Source organism: Arachis hypogaea, chromosome 14 (assembly GCF_003086295.3).
Source record: "Arachis hypogaea cultivar Tifrunner chromosome 14, arahy.Tifrunner.gnm2.J5K5, whole genome shotgun sequence".
NCBI lineage: Eukaryota > Viridiplantae > Streptophyta > Magnoliopsida > Fabales > Fabaceae > Arachis > Arachis hypogaea.
This window is the reverse complement of record NC_092049.1, coordinates 100,041,957-100,059,233: the sequence shown is the minus strand read 5'-3', so window position 1 is coordinate 100,059,233 and position 17,277 is coordinate 100,041,957. Positions and strand designations below refer to the sequence as shown.

The window sequence follows — 17,277 nt, the reverse complement described above, 5'->3', positions numbered from 1 at the left end:
ACCGGTTGGTTACTGGTTTGATGATTTTTGACTGGTTTTTCTACCAGCGATTTTAGACAATAGACTTGACCGTTTTTGTTATCGGTTCACGGTTAAATCGATTAAATCGATCAGTCCAGTTCGATTTTTAGAACCATGCATAAAACCAATAAGTCACTTTTTTATCTTTCATATGTAAAGATTTTTGATATTATCTATGACTTTGTTGTTGATTATTATGTTCTCTCTCTTTCTGGTCTCAGATGCTTTGTTATATAATATTTTTATGTTGAATATTCAAAATCAATCTAAATCGAATAAAATCAATCAACCAAATAAAAAAATCGAATAAATCAAACCCCTACAAAACCGGGAAAAAAATTAATTTTTTGTTCCGTTCATTTCAGTTTTCAATTCTAACATCAAATATCTGAACCAAATCGAACCGGTAGATACATTTGCCCCCACTTAACCCAAACCTTACTGGTCTAATAAGCTTCTCTCTCTCAAAGCACTCCCGCTGCGCACAAAAGGCCACAGACTCCTCTCTTCACTCATGCCGCCGAAAGCACAAACTCCTCTCTCACTCACTCCCCTCTCTCAGTCACAGTCCTCTCTGTCGTCGTCCATCGAAGCCTCACGCCGTCGAGCAGCCGCGCATGCTCCGTCGCAGTTCGTCAGCCTCCAGTCATTCTCAGCGCCTTGGTGCTTCGTTGCTCTCAGCGCCGTCGTGCTCCGTCGCAGTTCGTCAGCCTTCCAGTCGTGCAACGTCCAGCCTCTCCGCCTCCATCTAGTCTATCGCTTTCGTCGCTGCATCTACCAATGGAGCCTTATGTTTTTTTTTTTAATTCTGTTTTTAAATTCTGTTTATTTTTCATAATTTGTTGTTATGATTATGATTTTTAAATTCTGTTTTAAAATTTTTCAAGTCTTAGGTTTTTTATTTTTCAATTCTGGTTCTAAATTCTGTTTATTTGTCATAGTTTGTTGTCATAATTCCGTGTTTAATCTGATTATTTGTTACTTGCTAATTTTTGTTAGGATTATTTGTTTTTGGCTCTGATTGTTTAATTTCATTGTTCTTGTTCTCGCTGAATTTTAATCTGATTATTTGTTATGTGCTTAGTTTTTGTTATGATTTTTTGTTCTTGCCTCTGTTGTTTTAATTTGATTTTTTTTGTAGTGCTGATAATTAATTCTTGGGACTGATTATTGATTATTGTTTTTTAATCTGATTATATGGATTATTGATTCTGCACAAGATGATCTGAAAGAGGAGGCAATGAGTTCCCCCAAGTCCCTCTGAATTCACTTCATATTTTATATTCATTTGTCACAATTATGTGAACTTAATTTGTTGATTTGGGAATCTCAACATTGAGCTAACATTTTCACATCTCATTGACTGCCTTGTTCTTTTTCATTTTGTAGGCAGAGTTTTGTCTTTTTGAAGTAGTGAATTAATTCTTGCATCTGGATATTTGAAAATTTAGGTATTGATTTTTTTTTATCAGATTTATGGTTTCAGCATCTAGTGAGAAATTCAGATTTGAGTTAATCAAATAGAATTGCTTTTCCAGTACCCTAATAATAAAGGCTGTACATGGTTAAGGTTAATTAAAAACACAAACCTGTTTTTGGTTAATTAAATATTTGGTTTAGGTTAATTACCCAAACTGGTTTTACATGATAAAATTGGTGTTTAACTAGTTAGAAAATAAAAAATTTAGTTTTTAACCGGTTATAAAAATAAAAACCGATTTTAAAAAAATAAACTGGTTTTTGAAAAAAATTGCATTTTTTAACTGGAAAACCGGTTTTTGCATTGAGTAAGTTTTCCGTGTATGATTGTGTGTTTCCCGTTTTCGTGCAGGAAATGTCTTCTTGTTCCTCTTTTTCTTCTCACCTGTGTAATTAACTTCTCTCGATTCCTCTATTTTTTAATAGAATTAAAAATTTTCGGTTATTTAAAGAAATATTTATTTCAGGCCAACTTTCTATACGATAATAAAGAAGTCGGGGAGGAATTCAATCCTGATCCGTCCATAGCAACTGTGATGAACTGTGCATTTTGGGGTGTTCTACGGGCTTCCTTTTGTGCACTCTCGCGGCCTCACAGCATTCTAGTCCTCACCATCAATTGCGTTGGCTGTTGATTTGAGTTTATCTATCTCACTATATATTACATTTATGCCCCCAACAAAGGACGTGTAAGTCTACTTCCTTTGTTTTTCACTTTTTTGTTTAATTTGTTTTTCTACATCTTATTATCTAATCTTTATTGTAAAAGCTTTTTTTATATAACTGCTCATTTACAAAAATGTTATTTGGTTTTGGTTTTGGCTAACTGGATATAAACCGGTTTTTAAAATTTGGTTTTGGTTGACCAATTTTTTAATATGGATATGATTTTTAAAATTGTTTTATTAAACTGGTTGGCCAAAATGTGGTTATAGTTTTTAATCCAGTTAACACATTTTGGATTTTAAATGTACAACCCTCTATCAAAGGCCATGCCTACCATGAAGAAAGTTGTTCATTTTTGTAATACTACTTTGGATTAGTTCTTTTTCTATTCTTTTTAGTTTTCCAGTTCTTTATGATCTAGTTATATTTTCATTATTTAAAGTACTCTTTCACCAAAAAAAGGATACAATTTTCTAGTTACTTTTTTTTAATTACTGAAAAACTGACCCAAACCAATTGAATTTTAATTGGTCCGGTTTGGTTTGGTTGGCCTCGTAAAAAAAAATCTAACCAACCAAACCTAACATTTTACATAAAATTGGTTTGGATGATTTTTTTTCTTTCAAAAAACCGAACCAAACCGCAAAATGAACACACCTACTTTTCAGTACAAGGAATGTAATTTTTGAATTAAAGCTATTAGGGTATTCTAGGAAATTGATACAGTATTCGCTGGTATAATTGCATTTATCTCGCATAGTAATGTTGATTCCTAGGATCACCAGGAATATTTGCACTAACCAGACTTTGTAGGTGTGTGGTTCTTGAAAGTTTTCACCTTTCTGGTAATCTTACATTGTAAAATCATTGCAATGTAAGGTTTTTAGTGTAAAATTTTTACGAATGTAAAAACATTTTTCTAACCACACATCCATGTTAATATGTTGATTCGCAGGAATTCCAGGAATAATGTACCTAGCTCGAATTTGATTTGTGCGAGTAGTATTCCCAGGAATTTGATTTCTAGTAACACAAACCAATCCATGGACCAAACACATGGTTTGGGTATGGGAAAAAGGAAGGGGGCAGGGTAGGTACCGGTCCCCATGGGCCCTGTTGCCATCTTTATTTTGCCTCATTCCTTGTTGCCCTACTATTTCTCTTCTGATCTCTTCCACAATCTACTTTTCTAGGTGCACACAGCATGCCATTAAATACTCCTGACATTTTTTCTTGAAAAACAATGCTTTGCTTCTTTACATTTTGTGAAGGTCCTTTGTTTGTATTTACACTGAAAAACTTGCATGGCACCTGCAGGATAGAAAATGACCATTTCCTATGCTCACATGCTTCGATTTTCCACTAGTTTCTTCAATGGCAAGCTATCATTTACCAGTGACAATAAGGGGAGAAGGACACAACTCTTACCTTTTGCTTCGTTGAAAAGACCAGACAATAATATTATCATTGACCCCAAGGTACACCTTTTTTGAAATTTTTATAGGATTTCATGATGTGTGTATTCAAGTTCCATGATGCAATGTTATAGCGGGCAATTGAAGCTATTGATAAACATAAGAGGCCAATTTATTTATTTGCCAAATTAAAAGTGTACTCATTATTCAATCAGCTAGATGTTAGATGGTTCTCAAGATGGATTTCATATGTTGTCTTTGAAATAGACAGCATGGGTTTATGTGTATGATGCATTTATGTTTTCTATTTTCAGTGAGTTTAAGACCACCTGATAGTTTATGTAACCTAACGATAATGGTCATGATCATTCTATAAACGAATTTTAGATTCCAAAACATATTACTATGCCACTTTGTTGATGATACATTACTGTTGTTCAATACTCTTGTGATTTGACATTGCTCCTTGTTCCGGACCTGATCTCCGGGTCCTTCTTTGGAATGGTCACCGAACTCGACATTCCTAAAATTGGGTCATTCTCATGGCTCAAAGACGGATCAATAACTTCCAATATTCTGACCCAACATTCAAAATCAAGTACCTTTCTTATCTTAGCCAGATAAGATAAGATGATGACGGTCTAAATTGGCCCTACAATCTCTAACCAATATTCGAATTTAAATACCTCTCTTATCCTAGCCAGATAAGATAAAATGAGATAACTATCACCAGCTATATAAAGGGGAGTCAGAGGCTCCCTCAGATATTTACTCATTCCATACATCTTATATCTTTCAGATCCATTTTGACTTGTGCGTCGGAGTGTCTTTACAGGTACCACTCTCCGCTGCTCCAAGAAGACGATCCGACAACCGCTTCGACTCGCAAGTTTCCGATACATCTCACAACTCGTGCCTGAGACTTCTAATACATTGGCGCCGTTTGTGGGGACTGTTAAGTCGTGGTGGTCTCGAGGAACAATCCTCAAGCCACCACCACAACTCAAACCTGCGAAGCCCAACACCCGACTTTCAGGATAGTCTTTCCCCCACCCACGGGAGGACAACCAGCACGCCTGCCAACCTCGGACCCTCGGCAACCAAAGGAGAATGATCACCAGCCCGACAAAACCCGAGCACTTGATGACCTAGGAGAAAAAGTAATCCAGATAATCCAAAAATTGTGCCTCAAAGTGCAAAACCTCGAAGGCCGAGTAACGTCCAAAGAGCGATATCACCTAGAACACGCTAGCCAAGCAACCTCCAGAACCCAATTGCATCGCGAAACCAAGAACCACAAGTCACCTGAACGACACGACAAACGATGCGATCGCAGCATTCTAGAGATCCGTAGCGCTGCCACGCGAGGATGACTGAAGGCACCGCCGAGAGGCCAAGCAAGCACGAAGCGGGCACATGATAATGGTAGCTACCCCGTTCACCGAGAAAATCCTGAACGTGAAACTCCCAAAAGGTTTTGACAAACACACGGATTTGAAGTATGATGGCACCAAGGATTCCCATGAACACCTAATGACCTTCGAGGCCAGAATGAACCTGGAAAGAGCTGTCGATTCGGTCTAATGCAGAGCCTTTCCAGTAACCTTGGCCGGCCCCGCGATCAAATGATTCAACGCCCTTCCAAACGGCTCCATAACCAGTTTAGACGTCTCCAGGAAGTTTATGACCCAGTTCACCAATAGGATCATCAAAGCAAAGCACCCAATCAGCCTACTCAGAATCACCCAAAGACAAGACGTATCCACGAGGAAATATCTTGACAAGTTCAACGACGAGTGCTTGACGGTCGGCAGACTCACTGACTTGGTCGCCAGTCTTTGTCTGACCAATGGCCTCTTGAATGAAGACTTTCGGAAACACCTCACCACTAGGCCAATCTGGACCATGCACGAAATCTAAAACGTCGCAAGGGAATACATAAACGACGAAGAGGTAAGCCAAGTCGTGGCCGCCAATAAACGACAGCACGGCAACACGACATCTCATAGTAACCCACAACCGAAAGAATACCCTAGATCCGCTGCCCCCAACTGACCACCCAGGGTAGGAAAGTTCACGAACTACACCCCCTATCCACTCCCATCATAGAAATTTACCACCAAATAGCGGAGTGAGTCATCCTTTCGAAGGCGCGACAACTGAAGGAACGGACAGGTGACAACGAGAGCCTATATTGCGATAACCACCGAGGATACGAACATAAAACCCAAGATTGCTTCGACCTAAAAGATGCCCTCGAACAAGCCATTCGAGATGGCAAACTCCCTGAGTTTGCCAAAATCATTCGAGAACCTAAGAGAACTGAAAGAGAAAGATAACCAAAGCACGAAGGACGCAACCTGAGGACGATACAACAGGCACCCCAAGAAACTTTGAAAACTGACCCCACCATAATCGTAACTGTCATCACCGGAAAGGACGCGCTGAAAAAGTCAAAATCAGCATTAAAAAAGGATCTTAAAGTCCTAGCCGTAAGAAATCAAGCACCATTCTCCTCAGTTCCAGCGGCGATCACATTTTTCCCCGATGACTGTCAACACGACACCTCGGCAGAAGACGCCCCATTCGTTATCTCGACAAAAATCGAAATCAGACTTGTAAAAAGAATACTGGCCGACACCGGAATTGATTCCAACATCCTCTTCAGAGGAGCCTTTGACAAGCTGGGTCTCCGAAACGAAAATTTGCAAACCCACCACAACGGGGTGACTGGGTTCGGAGACAACTTCCTCAAACCGGACGGTTTCATAGTGTTACCACTAACCATTGGAACCGGAAGTCAAAGGAAGTCCATCCTCTCCGAGTTCGTGGTTCTCAAGGACTCCACTTTCTACAAAATCATCTTTGGAAAAAAGACGATCAACAACCTATCCATCGTCATCTTCACCTAGCTCCTAATCATGAAGTTCCAGGCCGATAACGGCACCATCAGAACAATACATGGGGACCGAGAAGTCGCGGTAGAGTGCGTTAACACCAGCTTGGCCCTCCGCAAGAGATCCTGAGACGCGGCAAGCATCTTCCTCGCCGACCTCGATGCACGCCAAGACCCTAGCCCATGTAGAACCGTAGGTTGAAACAACGAAGAAGCAGAGCAGGACCTTGCAGACGAAGTCAGGAGCATAGCACGCCTACGGGAGCTAGCCCTAACACAGAGAATAAGTCTAAGGTACAATCGTAGCACGGTACGACGAGACTTCAGACCAGGAGACCTCGTCTTACGACGAAACGACATCGGTTCCCCCACTTCCGGAGAAGGGAAGCTCACGCCTAACTGGGAGGGTCCCTACCAAATCAAGGTGGTAATCGGAAAAAAAGCCTACAGGCTCGAAAGACTAGACGGGACCGAGCTCCCGAGATCTTGGAATGCCATCAAATCAACAAGATCGAGGTCGTTTAAGACCATCTGTTTACCGTTTCTTTTTTTTCCTTTTTCCACTTTCATTTATCACTTAAGTTGTTTAATCGTATATTTTCTTACTGGGCACTATTTCCTACCCACATCGGGAGGTTTTAACGAAGCATAAACTTCAAATAAAATTCATTTTTTTCATAAGCATTGTCCAGTCCGATGGCACGAGTTAAACGCGGCTACTCTCGAGGATCGATCACCCCGAGACCAACAAAACGGATATTCAAATAAGTAAATGGCTACCCGGGAATCGATCACCCTGAGACTAACAAAATGGATATCTAAATAACAAAAAATAGCAGCCCAGGGATCAATCACCCCGAGACCAACAGAACGGATGTCCAAATAACAAAACAGATATCCAAATAACAAAAAACGGTGACTTGGGGGTCAATCACCCGTGAAGCCAACAAAGCGGATATTCAATTAAGTTAAACGGTTACCTCCAGAAACTGATCGGATATCCAAATAAGGTAAATAAGTAAAGTATTGAAATTGGCCCACCAAGAGGCCTAAAATAAATTCACAATAACGTTCCAAAAATGCCACACAAAATAAGCATGAGTTGACAGTCTTCTAACTCGCGGAAAGCCGAACTCACCAACATCCCGCCAATCGGCGCAGGATGACATCACGCTCGTTCCAGGCCCCCTCATGGCATCCCGATAATAGAAAACCAAACTCGTCAACAAAAGCGGCATTAAAGTCTAAGCTAATGACTTGACAACTCGCGAAGAGCGGAACTCACCAACATCCCCCCAATTGGCGTAGGATGACGTCACATCCTTTTCAGTCCCCTCACAATCTCCCGAACTATGGAGAACCGGGGGCCCCAACAACTCAGCATTGAAACCAAGCAAAGCATGCTCTCATGCTCCGGGGGCAACTGTTTCGGACCCGATCTTCGGGTCCTTCCTCGAAACGGTCACTGAACCCGGCAATCCCGAGATTGGGCCATTCTCACGGCCCAAAGACGGATCAATAAATTTCAATATCTTAACTCAACATTCAAATTCAAATATTTCCTTTAACTTAGCCAGATAAGATAAGATGATGATGGCCCAAACCAGCTATAGAATCTCTAACCAACATTCGAATTTAAATACCTCCCTTATCTTAGTCAGATTAGATAAGATGAGATAACTACCACCAGTTATATAAAGGGGTGCCAGAGGTCCGCTTAGGTATTCATTCATTCCACACACCTTATACCTCTCATATCCATTCTGACTTGGACGTCGGAGTGTCTTTGCAGGTACCACCCCGCCGCTCTAAGAAGGAGATCTAACAACCGCCTCGACTTGCGAGTCCCCGATCCATCTCACATCCCGTACCAGATACTTCTAGTACACTCCTACTTTTTTTTTCACCAATTACATTGTGGTGAAGTAAGTGGTGTAAGCGTTGGCTCTGGTTTTGAGATTTCTTACAAAAGCATCTATTATAATTGTTTTGGTTAAATCCTTACTGTAGGTAGCTTGATGTTTGAGGCTCATGGTGAATTTTAGTACTTTATAATCGGGCTGTAAGTGATCCAAATCCGAAAACACTAGAAGTTCTTTATTCTATTAATTGCATGATTATTTTTGGCAAGCTATTAGCATTGTTTTCTTTAAATCTCTAATGCTTCCAAACTAGTGTGATTTTCTATTATACTTTACATTAAATTGTGAAAATCACCACTTGTAAGTTGGTTATATTTAGATTTGTCGGGCTACATTCGAGGAAAATTTAGGGGCTGATTGGTTTTGCCATTTTCATTTTCAACGAAAATAAAAATGAAATATAAAAATGTTTGATTGAGTATTTTAACATTATTTTAAGTGAAAATATATTTAAAAAGGAGTACAATTGAAAATGATATTTTTCGTTTTTAGCTTTTTCAGTTAAAAATGATTAAAATATTCCAATCCAAAACAGTGTTTCAATAAAGCATAAAGCCATAAAGCCATAAAGCCAACGCCTCCAACTTTTTTTCCACTCTCTTTCACTGGTTCTTCGAGTAATTCTTCCAACTATGGTAGCTCTCTTCCATTTTCTTTCATCAGCTTTTCCATTATCTTCTTTCCATTCAAAGGTAAAAAATTTGCTTCAAACTTTTTTTTGCTGTTTGGTTGAAAATTTCTGCTATGTTTTTTTAAATTGGATTTTAATATGGTGTCAAATTTGAGTTCTAAAACCAGCGCTTCCATCTCCTCTTTCAATCTAATGCTTGCGTTGCCAATTTGTACTCTACTAGTTGCTTACTCGTCGCTAGCTCTCTTCCAATCTCTTCCACTGTTTTTTCATTCTCTCCCTTCCATTCAAAGGTAAAGGAGCTCTTTAAAATTTTGTTTTGCCATACTTAAAGATCTTTACTATTTTATTTTTGTAAATTAGATTTGAATATTAAATGACGTGAAATTTGAGTTCTAATTTTTTTATTATATTCAATTATTTTTTTTAATTTCAAGTTATTTCGTTCTCTGTCTTCCTGTCTTCAATGTTTTTAAGTTTTCTATTTTTGGTGTTCTTCTAAAATTTGTGCTGATGTATTTTTCAATTTGATGGAAATATGATAATTTTTCTACTAGTGTATTTTATATATATACTTGCTAGTGCATTTTTTGTGTTCTTTTTTAATTTAAAGCCCCCCCCCCCCAACAAAAATGATTAAAGAATATTCTTATTCAATATAATCTCCTTTTCAACGGTACTCTTATTTTGTATGATTTATTTGTTTTGTACTTATACTTCGTATTTATTTTTTAATATTAATACAATTTATTTTTGTAGTTAAAAATATTAATTTTAAATATTTCTCATTTTAAAATATCCCTTTCATATTATTTATTTAAACGTCGTGACAGTCTCTTCTTTAAAAAAATAAAGGAAAAAATAATTTGTTATGGATATAATTTGTTTAATCAATAATCAATTAATAAAGTACTAATAAATAAAAGTTAAAAGAATAATAAAAACTTTAAAAAATAACTAAAAATTTAAATAACTAAGATTAATTGAATAAAAATATGATTTTAAATTCTAAAATATTAGAAATACATTTTAAAAATAAACTAATGAACGTTTGGAAATGAATTCTCTTTTTGCAAATCAAGTGCATTTTCTAAAATATGAAAAATTGAAAATAAAAATCATTTTCAGAGAATAAAAACAAAACAAAAACAGAAAATATTTTCATAAACCAATCAACTGCTTAATTAAGCAGGGACAAGTCTCTAGGGTATCTGTTCTTTAACTTCTTTCACAGTTAAATGGTGATTGTATATTCGGGATAGCTAAGGAAGTTTATTCATTGCATTATTGCATGTGTAATTTCTTGGCATCTGTCTTTTTCTTCCGTCTTATTTCAAATTAAAGTGTTGAACTTTTGTCAGGTAGACTCTCTGCAAGACGGTGTAAAATGGGATGATAAAGGTTTGGCTGTGGCAATAGCTCGGAATGTTGATACTGGAGCCATATTAATGCAAGGTTTTGCAAATAGAGAAGCAGTGTTTTCAACCCTATCTTCCCGGAAGGCTACGTTTTTTAGTCGGTCACTGTCAACATTGTGGACCAAAGGAGAGACTTCTAATAATTATATAAATATTCACGATGTCTTTCTTGACTGTGATCGTGAGTCTGTATGTTTCTTCCTTTTACCCTTGAATTATTATTACTATTTGATTCACAGGCATGTTAATTATTATTATATATTTTTTTCTATGGAAAATGTTTCTTAGATAATATACCTAGGGAAACCAGATGGACCTACCTGCCACACAGGGGCAGAAACATGCTATTATACATCAGTTTTTGACTCACTAAAACAGCAAGAGGTTAGCTTTAGGCGATTACAACTTAGGGCATGTTGTGTTCAGATATTGTATTTTTGGAGGAAAATTTCAAGTGATATTCAAATTTATTTTGGTTATGTTATAGATCGAAAGAAATAGGTTGGCATTATCCTCTTTGTATTCATTAGAGTCGACGATCTCCCAACGCAAAGTAGAGTTAGCAGAAGAGAATGGAAAGCCCTCATGGACTAAGCGATTATTGATCAATGATAAGTTGTTGTGTTCTAAAATCAGGTTAGATATATCTTGGCATGTTGTTAGCGTGAGTTTGAATTTAAGTTTGTTCATCCTGAAGAAAGCGAAAAATATGCATTCCTTGTGATTTCCATTGCAAAGTGTTATAGATGATAGAATTGCCTCCACATGAAAGTTTTCTATTAAAAGAAACACTACCTCTACTTTTAATTATGGTTCCAATGGCTTGGACAAAATGCATGCATCTTTGTGACTTAATTCTTTGTATCTGCAGGTGAAGAGGCAAATGAGTTGTGTCAGACACTAGAGAACAACGAGGATAGGTTACGTACTGCTTCAGAGATGGCTGATGTACTCTATCATGCCATGGTACTGTTGACAGTGAAAGATGTCAAAGTAGATGTTCTGCAGGTTCTTCGGCAGAGATTTTCCCAATCTGGTATCGAGGAAAAGAAAAGTCGAGTATCCAAGAAATCAGAGCAAGATTGAACTTAATGTTAAGTACATATCTCAAGCACTGCATTCGGATTTTTTGACAAATCCGGATGTACCATAGGCGTTCTTACCATTGTGACTACTGAGTTATGCTATTGTTCAACAAGGTTGAGTTTGAGAATGTCGAGCACCATGTTGATGTTACTTTTCATCCTCCCTAATAGATATGAGATGTACACTATTTAGAGGTTTTGTTAAGTTACTTGAGGTATTGCATTCGTGCTTATATATAGCAAGATATAATTCTGTATTGAAGACTTTGCGGTATAACTCTTCGTCTTTGTAGTTCTGTTGTGTGAGATGGATTGTTATACTTGTATCTGTGTCATATTTTGGTTATTCTACTGTTTCTTTTGTCGTATTGTTCACTATTATGGCTAAATTTTTACATTGGAAAAAATATTGGTGTTTTTGTTGGAAATTGGATTATTTGATATAATTATAGGTGGGTAGATTTTGTAGGTGGGGAGTCAAAACCTAGGAGGCATGTTGTAACAGGTGGGGGGTGTGTTGTCCGCGTAGCAACATCCTGGTCGTATTGAACACGTAGCAACATCTTGGTCAACACACAGAAAGTGTGTTAAATACATGTCAAGTTATAGCAACACACCCTCTATGTTGTATCAGCACTTTCTGTACATTCATAATACTGTATTACACTCTAAATATCAATATTCAACAAAAAAATTATCTCTATTTACATATTAAAAATAATTTTTGACTATTATCATTGGGATTTAAATTGAAAACTAAAAATATAATTGATGATGAATGGTTGTGTATTGATTTGGTGTACAAGGCAAATAACACATTATGTAAGGGTTAGTTCAAAGGAGCACAAGTATGTTATTGATATAAACATTATAAGCATTTTATCATTTATTTTTTTTTTTTTTACTAAAGATAGGCAGACTTAAACTCACAACCTCTTAGGTGAGTATGAGGAGATTATGCCATTTGAGTTATAACTCGTTGACAGCATTTATCATTTATTGATATAAACATTATAAGCATTTATCATTTAGTATAGCATATGTTATTTATATAACATTTGATGAACTCAAGTACAAGTAACACTATTCTTGATATTTTCTAAGTGAATTTGTGTTAAATTTGCTATATAAAATATTTATTTATTCAAATCAAGTATTAGCATAGCGTCATTTCCTTCAAGAAGAACAAGTAACATTGTTCTTGAGTTTAACGTCAATTATAATTCAAATTAATGTGTATTTATTATAGTAATAAAAATGCAAACTTGATACACTTTTGAATACTAATGCATTTTCATTAAATGGATTTTCATCACTTGTTGCGTGAAAATGTCCTCTATATTTGTCTCCAACAGATAAATCTTCTTAAAATAAAATGTCATTTTTAATTTAAGTTGACCCACAAATTCTTTTATGAATTGATAAAAATTTATATGCAGTTAGTTGTTTCATATAAAGTTAATAGTTAAAAATTATTAAATAATAATTTAATAAAATATATTAAATTATTTAATAATTTTCAACTATTAACCTCATCACTTAAAGACAATTTACAAAAAAAAGTTAAAGTTTAAAATTTCATTTAAAAAGTTTAAAAATAAATAATTTTTAAATATTTAAAAGTTGCTATAAAAAATACGTCAGCCAAAAATTAAACTCTAAAGAAAAAGTACGAGGAGCCATGAAATATTTGTACAATGTGTACAATGGAGGTTTAGGAAGTATTAGAAATATAACCATTAGTGTTACCTTTTTCCATCAGTTAAACCAGTTTAAGTTTCGGCCATTATCAAATTACATACAATAGTTTATCCCATATTTTTTCTGTCTCGTGTATAAAAAAATTTAAAGGAAATATTTTTCCTTTAGGTTACACAATTTTGAGCTCTTACAAACAGAGAGCAAGACACAATCTCTTTTTCTTCGGCACCTCCTCTCCCTTGTCCCTTTGCTTTCCTTCCCTGCTTCGCCCGTCTGGCACTCCTTGCTACTGTTTGCCGCTGCTCTGATCCATCTTTCTGCTTCGCCGCCTGCAGCTGCCTCCCATTGCTTTGCGCCTTGCTTAGCTGTCTCTGCCATTGTTCTACTCCTTTGCGTCGTCGTGCCTCTCTGCTTTGTGTCTCTCTCTCTAGTCACTACAACCCTATAAGGTATCATAGTTGATAATTACGAATTTAAGATTTAGGATAAATTTATTGTTAATATAGAATTTACAATGCTGATGTTGTTACTGGTTAGGTTGAATTGTTTGAAACTTAAAACTACTTGATATAATCTATAGGTATATTTGATAGTGTGGAGGATTTGAGTTGTAAATTTATTATTGGTTAAATTGTTAAGTTACAAATTGTATACGCTCTCCGGATTTGAATGTGTTTATTTAAACATGTGTACCATAGCAAATGGTAAACTCACGAGTTAATATTAGGCGAAGTCAAGAACTAGTGAATTTCGTGATTTGCTTTAGTTCTTGGCAAGCCATTATTGAATGACATCTCTCTGTTGATGTTGGGGAATGAGATTTATAAGACTATCATGTGTAACTTTGTTGTTGTTTATTATGCTCTCTCTATCTGGTCTCAGATGCTTTCTTATGTAATATTCTTAAGTTGAAATTGTTAACTTTCCAGTCTTGTACAATATCAATATCTCAATATAGTTTTGCAACTCTAATTAATCATAAAAAATGAGATATAATTTTTAACGGTTCAAAGAGTTACATCTAATGAGCTTGACTTTGAAAAATGACTTTAAATTTGACGGTATCATTCACACTAGAAAAATGAGGTTAAACGAACTTATCTAGTACAAAATATTACGACTTCAATATGTTTAGTTTGAGGAGTGATATTTTCTCTTCATGGCTAGAGTATTCATGTTTTAAAGATGCTACATATTGTTTATTTTATATTTGATTAGCAAAAAACTCAATGGACATAATGGATTAGAAATTGGAAATTGTGCTTTTCTTAAACATATTAGAAATGCTCATTACTTACCACACAATAATGTATTTGGAGCATGTTGAATCAAGCAGGCTATATTCAAAATTTAATTGAGGATCATACTTCTAAGAAAATTTAAAAAAATTGATTGCATTCACAATCCTCTATTGATACAATTCATTGGCCAATATTTTAAGGTTGTGCTTTTAGAGGTCATGATGAGACTCTAGAATAAAAAATTTGTGATAATTATTGTGAAACAAGTGTAATTACCCATGTCATGCACGTGATAAGATTGAAATTATAATTTTAAAAATTAATTTGAATTATAATAATTTGATTAATAAAAAAGTAATATGTTATGCATTGTTTGATTTTTTTTAATCTAGTGTTAATTGGATTAACTCTAAAATAGTTATTAATTGGTTTTAATAATCTACTTTTTTCAATAAATCAAACATATATACTGAATGTGATCATAAATAATATAGTAATAGTCAAATCTACCAACAAATATATTGCCTATTATCACACTATAAAACAAATTAAGTATATAGGCTATTAGCACTTATAAATCTATAAAAATTGCAATGTCTTTGATTCGTGGAAGGGTTTACTTATCAAATAAACTTAAAATATGAACAAAAAATATTTATAAAATGGACCTAGCATCACTTGAAAGAATCATGAAAAATAATCAACTTACCTTATCATCCATGAGAATCATTTCTATGTAAGTCATCTTGTTCTTGCCTTGTATGGATGGGACTTTCCATAACCTTATATATAATTCTTGCCTTTATTGTTTAAACTTTTTCATTACATAATCTACTATAGGTAATACTGTTGATAGAATCGTAGTTAGTAGCCCTTAGGTATGAAAAATAATAAACAGAAGAAGATCAATGTTTGAAGTACGAATTTTCTAGATGATAAATAATTGTAACAATTCACTATTAATCTTTATATATATATATATACACACACACACAAATTATACATGGTAATAATTAGCAAATATTTTTAATGGAGATACTTGCTACGATTAGGTAAAATTTATGCCATTATATTTTATTAACCTTTATGATTAATTCAATAGAGATACTTACTCAATATATATGTTATCGACATTAATTATATGCCAATATTTTTAGAAAAGAGATAAAAGAGGAGATATATAAATATATAATATTATTGCTATATAGGAAGTATACATAAATTGCTAAAAAAATTTTTTATTATATTATACAACTTAAAATTATAGTATCATGTTATTATTAATTCTAGATACTTGCTATAATTATATCAAATTTAATTATGATTCTAAATAAATAAAATAGATAACATTTAATATTATTTTTTCTTTTTTATATTCAATATTTACTATAAATATAAAAAGTAAAATAATTAATGAAAAAATATGAGCAGAAAATAAAATATATTAATTAAAACTCAATTTATTATCTAATTAATCTTATGTCCATACGATATAACTTTACGAAAATGTTATAAATCACAACCTTTTTTATTCTACAAAAAAAAAACATTATATGTAGCCTTTAGTAGTACAAAAATAATTACAAGAATTAATTATTGATATTGATTAATCACAATTGATTATTGATACCCTAATTTTTTTAAAATATATTTTACCTTTTTAAAATATAATACATGTACCGTGTAGACCTTATTATTATTATTATTATTATTATTATTATTATTATTATTATTATCAAATTAAATGGGTCACTATTAATGTGTGCATTAACTATCTCCTAATAAAATTATTGCACTTGAATAAGAATTAGAACTATATCAATTGATATAATTAGAATGATTAAAAATATCGATGATTGATAAGTAGTTTAATAACGTATTAAATATTAATTTGATATAATTATAATGAAGTTATTTTCTTAAATTAATATAATCATGCATTATTCATGAGCTAATTGTAAAATAATTAGAATAAATTTATTTGAGAGAAAAAAGAGTTCAGGTATAATTTTCAAAAATTACAATAATTTTTTATTTATGTATACATATATATTAATTTTGTTAAATAATATTATATATATATATATACACGGCAGTTTTTCTTAATATATATACATATACATAAATAAAAAAATATATGAATTATATTTTGTTAATCTCCATGTTACTGGTTATTAAAAACATTTAAATCACATATATTAATTATTTTTTCTTATAATTATTTCGTTTTATATATATGATTATTTTTATTCAACAATTGTGCAATAATTTTTTATTTTTTATATCCATATATATTCCTCAATCCCGACTCCACTCATACGCATATTAACAGTTTTTTTTCTAATAGTGATGTTTTAATTTTTTGTTTTCCTTTTTTTCACGTATCTTATTTTTTTTAAAATAGTGATGTTTTAATATTTCTTTTTTTTTAAATATATTTTTCTTAATAATTATATTACTAATCTAAAATATAAAATGAGAAAAAAAGGTGATACATATATCTAAGAAAGAAAATAAACTTAAAAATTAGAAAAAAAATTATATTAAAAAATGTAAAAATAATACATTCAAAAAGAATAGTCGTAATATGTAAATTGAGTCAATAATTTAAATTTCTCTAAAACTAATTTAATCAAATACCAATATTAGAAATAAATTACTTAAATAATATTTATTCTATTCTACTCCTTAGACACGTATATATTAGAGTCATTCTCGTAACGACAACCAACTAAAACAACATCGTAAGTTCGAACATTTAGAATTCGTGCAAATTCAGACCATTCCCTTGTTCTTTGAAAA

The 17,277-nt window shown here is 33.7% G+C and overlaps 1 protein-coding gene across 7 annotated transcripts; it reads left to right on the top strand.

The window, feature by feature from the left end:
- Positions 1–375: 375 nt before the first annotated feature.
- LOC112743567 (histidine biosynthesis bifunctional protein hisIE, chloroplastic) lies at positions 376–11,908 on the top strand. 7 transcript variants are annotated; one of them, XM_025792828.3, is made up of 9 exons: positions 376–1,472; positions 1,853–1,889; positions 1,968–2,189; positions 3,122–3,256; positions 3,484–3,644; positions 10,392–10,637; positions 10,737–10,832; positions 10,936–11,084; positions 11,320–11,908. In XM_025792828.3, exons 5-9 carry the CDS (start codon positions 3,492–3,494, stop codon positions 11,321–11,323), a joined length of 648 nt encoding a protein of 215 aa, XP_025648613.1. In that variant the 5' UTR covers positions 376–1,472; positions 1,853–1,889; positions 1,968–2,189; positions 3,122–3,256; positions 3,484–3,491; the 3' UTR covers positions 11,324–11,908. The 7 variants fall into 7 exon arrangements, with proteins under 7 accessions (XP_025648613.1, XP_025648617.1, XP_072070446.1 ...); XM_025792834.3 differs by having other exon boundaries at positions 433–1,472; positions 3,122–3,359; positions 10,936–11,085; positions 11,322–11,743; XM_025792832.3 differs by lacking the exon at positions 3,122–3,256.
- The last annotated feature ends 5,369 nt before the right edge of the window (positions 11,909–17,277 follow it).

Excerpts from the sequence above, each read along its gene's own strand:
- LOC112743567 (XM_025792834.3), top strand. The coding sequence starts at position 3,492 with ATGACCATTTCCTATGCTCACATGCTTCGATTTTCCACTAGTTTCTTC. Across the intron at positions 3,645-10,391 it reads ATATTATCATTGACCCCAAG|GTAGACTCTCTGCAAGACGG; the intron begins GTACACCTTTTT and ends AACTTTTGTCAG. Across the intron at positions 10,833-10,935 it reads ACTCACTAAAACAGCAAGAG|ATCGAAAGAAATAGGTTGGC; the intron begins GTTAGCTTTAGG and ends GTTATGTTATAG.